Consider the following 11128-nt stretch of genomic DNA (forward strand, 5'->3'; position numbering starts at 1 on the left):
CGCGGGCCAGGCGCAGATCAGGCTGCTGAGTTACTCCCCTGGGTAAAGCAGTGGTCTGCCACCCTGCAGCGTTGCGGGTACAGGCGCCAAGGTAGAATCATGAGACACAGCTCCCCTGTCCCAAGCTGAAGAATGGGCTGAGCGACCACAGGTGCAGAGAAGCGCGGCTCCTGCCGCTGGTCTTGCAGGATCTGGCGTCTGGGCGAGCAGGCCCACCAGAGCCCCTGGCCGGTTGCTCGTTGGCTGAGTCCTCAGGGTGCACAGTCTCCCAGAATGGCACCTAGGCCTGACTGTCTCCTAGGGGCTGTTGAGAGACCTGGACCTTTGGCGGTCCCACCTCCGTGTTCTCTGGTGGCAGGAAGGCCCCTCGGGACTGAGTGCGTGTTGGCAGCAGGCAGTGCCTCTCTGCTGCTCAGGCTGGCCCCTCCCCTCGCCTCCTGTTGGTCAAGGTGTGACCTGTCACTCAGGCCCTAACTGCTGGTGACTTCCCATTCTCTCTCCCTCCTGCTGCTTGTCTCACATCCCAGTTTTACAACTCAATACTGCATCCTGTGCTTCTCACAGAATGACTCCAGTCCCGCTGGTACCAGTGAACAGTCACCCTCCACCCAGCACGACCAGAAGGCACGAATTGATAAAAACCTGTGTCAACTTGTCAAACTAAGTCGGAGTACGCGGACATCCCAAATCATACCAGAGCACCAGGCACGGGCGACATCAGCTGCACCAGATGCAGCCCCTTGCCTACGACCATGACAGGAGAGCCCCCAGAGTCCCCTGAGTCAGTAGGAGTTCAGGGACACCACGATGGCCCGCACAGGGTGTTAGAAAGAAGCCGCTGGAGGACAAGACAAGGAGACCAGTCCTGTCCCTGTTTACAGTGTCTTACGTCACCATGACTGCTTTACATCACCATGACAACTCCCGCCCCTGAGGACTTACCACCACGACAACGCTTGCCACGGGGTGAAATTTTAAAATGACCAATGGGGGTGAAGTGGGCAGTATGCTAATTAGCTGTTCTAAAGTTAGCAGTGGAGTGTGGATTGGAAACTATTCTATCAGGTGTCATAAAGTAGCCAGTGGGAGAAAATGGGTAAGGTCTTCAAACAGGTCCGTATCAGGAAGAGACCTCCCCACAGTTCAGGATATGAGACCCTAATTTCAGGGTCTTGGGGCCCTTAGCCTCTCACACGCTCTGCCAACTGGGTTCTGTCTTCACCTTCGGTAAATCTGTACTCTCAGTTACTTCTGTGTGTCTCGCTCATTTCTTTGTTGGGGACGCCAAGTACCTAGACTTCAACTGGACATCCCAACGGTAACAGCTGGACATGGCAACTGACCCTGTCACTAGTCACTCATCATGAGGCTTGCCCAGGAGAATCACCACAGCAACAAGCTGGTGATCTCCTGTCCCACGCAGCATCAGCACAGTGTGGTTATTCCCTGCCCGTGGTGGCCACTCATGACCCACTCCAAGCTGACCCTGAAGAAACCGAAGCTGCTGCGAGCTGTCTGCCCCTCTACTTTGATAGAACCGGTTCACCGAAATCCTTGTCTGACCCCGGCAGTGACTGACTGCGTTCACCTTTCTGCCTGTGCTCTTGGCTCAGCCTCTGTCACCCTGCGGCTGTCTTACACACATTTGTGTAAAGCACAGTAATGTGGTCTGGGTGTTGCGCGTGGTGGGACTTGGGTAACGGCTCGTGCCTGGGCGGTGAGAAGAACTCACCAAGACAAAGTAGTTCAGAGACGTTAGTGTAGGACAATGTGCTGGGCGGGGACGGAGGGCACATGACAAAGATACCTGTCCAAGAACTCAGAGGGGGTCTTGTGTGTTTCTGAGTTCTTTGTTCACCTTTGGCGGGATTTTTGCTCGAGTGGCTTATGCGAAACGGGGGTGATGGCCAGAACCGGTGCCTTGTCCACAATGCCTATCGTGCATGCCACAGTGTTGGCTCCCAGGTTTTGTAGCAATGTCCACTTTGTGCTTTGAATATGACCCTTGCTGCTCTGCTGCTGCAAGTGGTTTTTGAAATGGACATGTTTCGGGCCTGGGGTTGTGACTCAGTGGTGGAGCACTCGGCATTGCCTAGCACGCACGAGGCCCTGAGTTCAATGCTCAACACTACCTTAAAAAATAAATAGATAAATAAAATAAAGGTTAAACTCTTTTAAAAAAGTGGACATGTTTCTCTTCCTCTCTCTTCTTTGGGGATGGCATCAGAAGATCTCAGAAATGACTATCTCCCAAATTAACAAGAGAATTGCAACTCCAGCAGAGAACACATGGAATATAGCCTTTGAGTCACCTCTTTAAAAGCCCCCTGTTCCTGCTGATGGGCAGAATCAGAGCCATTGGGACAGGAGTCCCTGTGTCTCTTCCCTGAGATGGCTCACATTCTCCTTTGAATGTATACGAGCTTTCCTAAATTAATCTGTGTCTCTAACTGGTGAGTGCTGACTGTGTGCCAGGGACCCCATCTGTCCTGAGTTGGGGTCCCTCTCTTTGGGAACTTCTCAGACCTGGGGTGACACACTTACCAGAGTGAGCCGAAACCCACGTGCTGGACCAGACCCTGTAAGGGGGAAATAGGATCTTGCTGGACAGTTCCCAATCCCTGGGAGTCCAGCCCCTTTGGGTCATACGCATTCTACCTAATTATGTACCCTAATAAAAACCTGACCCTAAGCCCTGCCCACACCAGGCTGGATAGCCTCACTCTGCCTGAGTGCATAGCCTCGTCTTTCCATTTCTGATTAAACTTGTCCTTTCTGTGCTAGAACGTGACACATCCTTGTTATTTCCTGTAATGTGTTCAAGAGCCTGAAAAATCCCACGAGAGGTCTCTTCTGCCTCTAAGATCTCCTTGGATCCCCTTACCATGACAAGGTGACAGTCACAGTTACTCAGGAGACTGAGGTAGGAGGATTATAAAGTCATAAGTTCTTTTCTTTTAGTAAGTTCGAGGTCAGCCTGGGCAACTTAGGGAGAGTTTATTACACACACACATGCTGGGGATGTAGCTCAGTGGTACAGCATTTCTGGATTCAATTCCCCAGTGATTAATTTACTAATTAAATAAGTAAAATAAAATAATAATGGACAAAGATCCAAGTCTATCCCAGATGGGAATCTGCTCAGTCGCAGGGTCGGGTGGGGGTGGTGGAGCCTGGTTAGTGTTCAGTCTGGTTCCTGGAAAATTCAGTTACTTGCCGACCCAACTCACAGCAGAAGCTCTGTGGCCGAGCATCTCGGGCCTGAGTGGGATGTGAAAGCAACATTCAGAGGCTTCTCAAGGAAGCACAGGACTCACCCGCTCACGGGACTGGACATCTGCAGAACTGAGGGAAAGGCCAGTAGGGAGCGCTTGCTTCAGTCACCCAGCTAACAAGCAGGTACTCCAGGGCAACGGCTCCGTAGGCAGGCCCCCCACGGGGCATTCTCCAGATCACCTCGTGCTGCCCTCAGATCCTCCTCTTCTTTCTGGAACCAGCATTTGTCTGAGGGCCCTTGAGAAACCTCTCCTGTGTTCCTGTGAACAAACCCACCACCCACCTCCCAAACTCCATTCTGTCTCCATACACCAGGCAATACCATGCCGTAGGTACCAGGTTTATATCCGATTTGCAAGCGACAAAACTGAGGCCAAGAGAGGTCAAGCAATTTGCTCAAGGTCATATACCTAGGCACTGGCAGAATAAGGATTGGGAGTGGTTGAGGTTGAGTTCCCCTGTTTTTGGTAGTACAGGGATCAAGCCCATGTGCTAATGATTGCCAGGCAGGCACTCCACAGGGCTACCAGCCTGAGCCCCTGCTCTCATCGATCGTGCTCTGCTGGGCTCTTGGCTCTGCTTTCACAGTCTGGTGTGATCTGGATGCCTCCCGGGGGGGGGGGGGGGGGGGGGTCACAGCCCCAAACCTGATGTTTATATCATTTGTATTGGAATAAGTTGCTGAAAACAAGCCAGATCTGAATCCTAGATGTCATAATTTAAACTTCTGTAATAAATTTCTGTAATGGCTGGAGCCTAGGGCTTGGATCAGGTGTTAGAATATACAGTGAAGATCTGTTGAGTTTGATCTAGTATGAAATCTGACTTTTCTGCAACTTTTCTTTTGGCAGCCCTGGGGATTGAATTCAAAGCCTCATGTATGCTAGGCAGGCATGAAACTGCTGAGGTGTATTTCCAGCTGTTTTATGCAACTCTGTGGACTGAGAATAAAGAAAAAACTCAAAACCTCAGAATTTATTGATTGACCTATTCCTTAGACCCCCTGATGCAGAGTTCCGCATGCAGATGACCACACAGCTATGGTGTAACCATCAGTACCACTGAGTGTGGTGGGCAGTCACTGTTTTATGAGCTGTGTACGATTTCCATGCATCCCAATCTTGTTTTGCAAATGTACACGGCTGTAAGAACCACACAAAGTCGTAGGAGGCACGCGTGCACCAATGGGGTGAGACCCACAGCAGTGTGGAATCTCTGGGCAAGAGGTTGGACAAATGTCAGCAAGTACTCGTGACTCAACATCAGGCCAATCTGTGGGCTCCTGCTTCCAGTTCCACGGCTTTAAGGAAAAGCATGTTTAACTTCTCATATAAACAGGGGTCAGAGGATGGTGAAATGGCTAGCGGTGGAGCTCAGCAGTAGTGCTTGCTGCGCAGGCACGAGGCCTGGGTTTATCTACACACACACACACTATTTGATGCACTTGAAACAACACTTATTCTTCACTGGCACAGGCGAGAATTTTAGATGGATCTTAGGGCCAATCTCAGATGCCACAGGAGTCAAGCGAGTTAAGACCACAACTAAGCGGGGGGTCAGCCCCTCAGCTCCACTGCTTCAGGCAAGGCAGGAACAGGTTAGTCAGGTGGTTCTGTGGTCTCTTGCATCCTACAAGTTGGAAAAATGCAAAAACTATAAAAATATAAGGACAAACGAAATGAGTCAAGTCTTGCCCACAGGTGGCTAGATTTCTGAATGGAGAGGCCTTTCAGCTACATGGAAAAGGTACTTGGGAAAGAGAGTCTGGTTTGGCTGGTTGTGATGGAAGGAGCCAGGAAACACAAGTCAGTAGGCCAGAGCCACCTGTCAGGCCTCAAACCCTGCCCCCGCGGCCAGGGCCCTATCCTGCCCTGCCCACTCCACCGCATGAGCAACCAGGCAGAGGCCGGCTGTTCTGACCCACCACTGCAGATTAAACACAGGCAAGACTGGCAAAGGGGAACCGGAAAGACGGATCTACCTTGTCACATGATGCAAATATCCCTGAGGTAGGAAACAGTTCCAATTTTTATTCAAAAAATTATTAATCAAAATTACAAAAGATTTACAGAGCCACAGATGGATAACAAAACCAGAAGGCAATGGAACATTCCAGAGACCTTGAAAAGTCCCAGAGAAGCACACAGCAGACATTTCCAGTTGAACCGTGGTTGCAAGAGGGCTGCCCTCACTCCTGCCTCTTCTCAACGAGCTCTTCCTTGTATTTGCCTTTCTCTTTTCCAACTTGCCGAGACTTGGCTTTGCGTTCAAGAATTTTTTTCCTATCTTTATCCAATTTTAGCCTGGTGATAACTACCTGTTAGGAATGAGAAAACCGACATCTTTATTTTAGTTTTATTTACTTTGTAGTACTGGGGCTGACCCCAGCGCACTGCACAAGGCAGCTCTGAGGCCTACTGCTGAGCTACACACCCGACCCTTTTAACATAGGATTTGGAGACAAAGTCTCGCTAAATTGTGATCCTCTTGCCTCAGCCTCCTGAGTGGCTAGGATTATAGGCATGCGCCACCTCTAACCAACATCAATCTGAACAGCAGGGGTTCCCTTGACAATAAACAGCAGCAGGTTCCTTCTGCTCATCAGTCTCCTACCCCCTAATTCCCGAGGACCTCAGGAGGCCACTTACATAGTTGAGTGACATGTCATTTGGCTGGGAAAATTTGTTCATTATCCATTAGCTGGCAAGATGCATTGCTTAAAAAAAATCTGTATCCCCCCAGCTACTGGGCAATACAGAAGTCCTAAGGATAAGCAGGACCCCAACCATCCTGCCCTCAAGGACCTGAAACACAACAGGACAAGAGTGCAAAGGCAGAACATGTCCGGCTGAGCAGGCACGAAGGCTGGGGGAGACATTCCACTCCGAGCACTGCTGCCATCCTGCCCCCAGCCTGAAGGAGGAGTCATCACCACGGACAGCACGACAGACAGGAGGAACGTCTGGACTCTTTGGGGGTTACTAAGGACTGAACCCAGGGACGCTCTACCACTGAGTAGTCCCCAGACTTACCCACCTTATTTTATTCTGAGACAGGGTCTCAGTAAGTTGCCCAGGCTGACCTTCAACCCTGGATCCTCCTGCCTCAGTCTCCCAAATCACTGGGACTCCGGCGTGTGCCACCGTGCCTGGCTAGTCTGGATTCTGACAGCACTAAGCCACTGAACCGGTGGAGCTGCCCAGCAGCCTGCCTCTCAGCCCTTACCCACCCACTGTGCAGACAGCACCAACATGACAGTAACTAAAGGCAACTCTGCACTAAAGGGCTCCCACCCCACAGGCAGGGACACACCTTGCTTGGGTGGATGCCCACGTGGACGGTTGTGCCATTAGCCTTCTCGCGCTGCACCCGCTCAATGTAGATGACGTATTTCTTTCTGTATACCTGGACTACCTTGCCGATTTGCTGACCTTTGTAATGTCCTCGAACCACCTAAGAGAAAGCATAAAAGAGCACCCCCCTGTAATGCATGACATCACAAAGGAGGAAGGTGATTTCCAGGAGCCTTGCAGGTCAGATACACGACCTTTTATGAAAAACATTCCTGGCAGTGAAACGCCAGCTATGTCATGGCATAAATCTGCTTGTGTCATGCTAGTTTGGCTGGGAATTCTTCACTTCATTTCTTTTCTTCACTTATCTGACTTGTTGGACTAGGATAGTCATCGGAGAACGAGTCTTGGTACTCCTAAATTGTCCACCTAGACTGTCCAGCTTACATTCCAGGGTGACTTTCAGGTTGGAAAGAGGACAGCCGTGCCTCCCTGAAAAAATCATCCTGAGTCTGTGTGATCAGAGGCTGAGTCTATGTGATCAGAGGTTCTTGGGACACACTTGGAGGCTCTGCCTTTCTCAGAGGCAAGGAGCACAGATGCAGAAACAGATTTTAGGGAAAACTGCTCAGTTTGGAACATGCTGAATTTGAAGCATCTGGGGATATTCTAGTGATGAATCTGATACACGCTGAAGGTCACATGAGCCAGCAATAGGGACATGGGAGTCATCCACAGAGATGCAATTTTAAGTGCATTTTTATAAAGGAAAAGTAAAGGAAGCAATGATTCAAGGATCTGGGAAGGCTTCTCTGAGGAACTGACATTTAAAAAAAAAATTTGTCCTTTTTAGTTACACATGACAGTAGAATGTATTTTGACATATCATACATATATGGCGCATAACTTCCCATTTTTGTGGTTGTACATGATGTGGAGTTTCAAGGGTCATGTATTCGTACGTGAATGTATAAAAGTTATGTCTGATTCATTCTACTGTCTTTCCCATTCCCATCCTTCCTTCCTTCCCCGCCACTAACCCCTATCCAATAGGGGGAAACAACCCTCCTCAGCCTATTATAAGTGGGCATCTGCATATCAGAGAACATTGGTTTATTTCACTTAGCATGGTAGTCTCGAGTTCCATCTATTTATGGGCAAATGCTATGATTTTGCTCTTCTTTATGGCTGAGTAATATTCCATTGTGTATATGTATCACAGAACCAACATTTAAGAAGGGAAACAAGGAGTTAGCCCGGCAAAGGGGGAAAAAAAAAAAATCAAGGGGTATTTAAGGATCTGAAAAGGCCATCATGGTTGAAGTGCAGGACATGGTGGGGTTAGATGAACTGCAGAGGACAGCCATGGAGTACACAGGGCCTTGCAGTCAACAACTTTAGATTTTTTAAGGGACTAGGGACTGGGGATTGAATTCAGGAGCATCCTCAGCCCTTTTTAATAGTAAACTGGAAATAGATTCCAAAGGTATTTTGTAGGTAGAATCAACAGGATTTGGTGGTACCATAAAACACCAGGGTTAAATACAGTTGCTAAGGATAACGTAAAGGTTTATGGCAGCTGGGTATGGTGGCCATGCCTATAACCTCAGTGACTCAGGAGGCTGGTAGAAGAATTCCAAGTTCCAGGCCAGCCTGGGCAACTGAGTGAGATGATATCTCAAAATAAATACATAAATAAATAAGAAAGAAAGAAAAAAGAAAGGGTGGATGCTGAGAATGTAGCTCAGTGTAGAGCAGCCCTGGGTTCAATCCCAGTACCACCTTAAGAAAAGGTGTGTTTGGCTAAAAATGTGAGATGTCTATCTAGAGGTGTTTGGCAATGAGATATATAGTGATTCAGGCTGGTCTGTAAAAGAGAGAGTTGTTATAGACCAGACCCTGATGATTCTGAGAACAGAATCCTACCTGTTACTGTCACACTCAGGCAGAGAGCACAGAGCTGGAAGAGACAGACCAGACGTGGCCCTGATGACCTCAAGAATCAGGCACAGGAGAGGAAATAGCCAGCAGAGGAGTCTGAGAGGAAACCCGAAGCAAACCTTGAGCTGAAGTGCCAAAGAAACCAGAGACTTCAGCTAAGGGGGCACACCTCCACCAAATGTCGCTGGAGAAGACAAGTATGATGGGAGCAAGATGTGTCCACTGGATTTAGTCACAAAGAGGTGACTGCAGTCAAAAGCAGTTTTTAGAAGGTAGCAGGGACAGGAAAGAGACTGGAGAGTATCCAAGAGTGAATGTGAGATGAAATATAGTTATTTTGAGGAGCTTCTTTATGAAATGGGCAACAGACAGTAGAAGCTGGAAGGAAACGGGCTGGCAAAGAAAATCCAGATTTCCAGTTCTCTTGTAAAACCAAAGACTCTGACAACACCGAGGCTGCACTTCCTTGAGGCTGCAATGGGATGAAGACACCACCATCTCTTTCAAGCGAGGCATCGACGTTTCACTGACATGTCCTGATCATCCACTTTTCTTACTTAATTTGTCAACCAGGCCCCTGCAGGCATTTGCAGTTCCCTGTTCTAGAACATGACCGATGGGAGGGATCCAGAAGAGGAGAGATTAAAACTACTGATCTGCCTCCCAGTTCTGCTCTGTTTTGCAGCACTGGGGGTCGAACTCAGGGCCTCACACGTGCTAAGCAAGTGTGCCACCACGGAGCCACATCCCAGCCCGAGATTCTCCCTCTGAACTCCTCGTGCCATTTCAGCCCTGGCGCACTCTCAGCCTCAGCACAGCCCTCAACCTTCAGAGTCCCAATATCGCAGACAATACCTCAAACCCCTTCACTTCATCATTTCTGAACAACGGTTCTCAGCTGGGGGAGACAACTGGGGTCTGCCAGGGGATAACCGGCAATATCCGAAATATTTTTGCTGTCACGGTGACAAAGACAGGGAATGCTGCTAGCATCTAGTGGGAAGGCAGGGATGCTGCTAGGCATTCTAAATTCCCAGGGCAGTTTCCCCACAATTACTGGGTCCCAGATGTCCACATACTGAGACTGAGAAGCCCTGCTCTAAAACGTGAGCTCCGTGAGAACAAAGGCGTCCTCAGTCTTGCTCACTACCAGTGTCTGCAACAATATCTGGGAAGTGCTCAATAACCAGTCCTTCCAGGGCTGAATCCAGCCCAACTTATTTCATTCGCCTTCACACACTGAGCTCCATTCACGGAGACCAGCGGGCTTACACTTTCAACATGGACTACAGTCGTTCATAATTTTTCACCTCTGATTCGCTGTGGCTTCTCCATTTTCCCTGCCAAGTCTAGTACATTACATGCCTGGCTCCCACAAATCCCTGTCTATGAGTTCCACTAAACTCAAAGGCATGAAAACATCACTTTTACAGGAGCACTTCCCCCTTCAAAGACTGGCTCAAAGAACCACCCTGAACAATGACTCATTAACTAAAAGCCACTGGACTTTTCCTCGGTGGAATATCTTAAGCAGGGCAGGCACCCTAGCGGCAGCGCACCCCCTCTCTGGTCTGCGCATCTGCAGACACACTACTTACTTCTTGAGGGCATGAGAACCTGCCACTCCTCCAGGACCAAACACAGACGATGTCCGCGGGCAAAGGCGGTGGCCCAGAGCCCTGCACTTGGTCAGGACCCCGAGGGGGACAAGCACGTACCTGGACCTCGTCGTCCTTGCGGATGGGCATGGAGCGGACATTGTACTTCTGCCGCAGCTCCTTGGAGAGCGGGGAAGACATGATCTTCCTGCGAACGTGCGAGGGGGCATTGAAGTGGCGTTTGCGGTTTTTGCTTCGGTCCGAGGTCACGAAGGGGTTGAACTTCATGGTGGCCGTCTGCAAAGAGCGGGAGGGCTCAGTGCGGTGGAGGGGCCCCTTCCCAGGCTAGGCACGCCTCCCCTCCCCCCAGGGCTCTGCGGGGACGGTGACCAGGGAGCAGAGGGGACGCCAGCGGTCCGGGTGTCACTCGGTACCCAGGCGCCGCAGGCCTCAGCGCAGCGGTCGGGAGCGGGGAGCCGCGCTGGCCTCGAGCCGCCCAGGGAGGGAGGCTGGCTCGGGGAGCGCGGGGTGGAGGGCCGCGCAGAGCCCTCGCACAGCCCCACGACGCCGGGCGGCAGGTCGAACTGGGCGGTGGGCTCCAGACGCCGCAAAACACCAGCCCCTACTCACCTAGCGGCACGGCGAGCCCGGGTGTGAGTGCGCAGAGCCGGAAGTGAGGTTTCTTCGCGGCGCAGGCGCAGAAAGATACCGATGCGCCATTCCGCCGTAGAGGAGCAGAACGGCGCCCCCTGCGGCCTGGGGTGGGATCGCAGCGCCTCGTTCCACCCACCTGGGGAGCCCCCAAGAATTTGGATTTCTGGACAGAAAGACCTGCTTTTGTAGGGTCGGCAATAGGGGCTTATTGACACTTTTTTTGGGGGTACTGGGGATTGAACCCAAGGCCTCGTGCATGTTAAAGACCTACTGTACCACCGAGCTACATCCCAGCCTCTTATTGATTCTCTTCTAGTGGGCACTTTGTCAGTAATCTCTCACCCATCCCAAACTCTTTACCCCTGT

At 50.5% G+C, this 11128-nt stretch overlaps 1 protein-coding gene across 2 annotated transcripts; it reads right to left on the reverse strand.

Annotated features, from left to right (window-relative positions):
- Nucleotides 1–5291: 5291 nt before the first annotated feature.
- On the reverse strand, nt 5292–10877 carry RPL26L1 (ribosomal protein L26 like 1). Of its 2 annotated transcripts, none has more exons than XM_079145646.1 (4): nt 10739–10877; nt 10229–10405; nt 6589–6729; nt 5292–5593 (listed from the first exon to the last, which is right to left on the reverse strand). In XM_079145646.1, exons 2-4 carry the CDS (start codon nt 10394–10396, stop codon nt 5465–5467), a joined length of 438 nt encoding a protein of 145 aa, XP_079001772.1. In that variant the 5' UTR covers nt 10397–10405; nt 10739–10877; the 3' UTR covers nt 5292–5464. The 2 variants fall into 2 exon arrangements, with proteins under 2 accessions (XP_079001772.1, XP_079001773.1); XM_079145647.1 differs by lacking the exon at nt 10739–10877 and adding an exon at nt 10543–10716.
- Between the last annotated feature and the right edge of the window lie 251 nt (nt 10878–11128).

The sequence above is a fragment of the Sciurus vulgaris genome (assembly GCF_902686455.1).
Source record: "Sciurus vulgaris genome assembly, chromosome: 6".
Taxonomy (NCBI): Eukaryota; Metazoa; Chordata; class Mammalia; order Rodentia; family Sciuridae; genus Sciurus; species Sciurus vulgaris.

Excerpts from the sequence above, each read along its gene's own strand:
- RPL26L1 (XM_079145646.1), bottom strand. The coding sequence starts at position 10,396 with ATGAAGTTCAACCCCTTCGTGACCTCGGACCGAAGCAAAAACCGCAAA. Across the intron at positions 6,730-10,228 it reads GCAAGGACGACGAGGTCCAG|GTGGTTCGAGGACATTACAA; the intron begins GTACGTGCTTGT and ends GCTTTCTCTTAG. Across the intron at positions 5,594-6,588 it reads TGGGCATCCACCCAAGCAAG|GTAGTTATCACCAGGCTAAA; the intron begins GTGTGTCCCTGC and ends CATTCCTAACAG.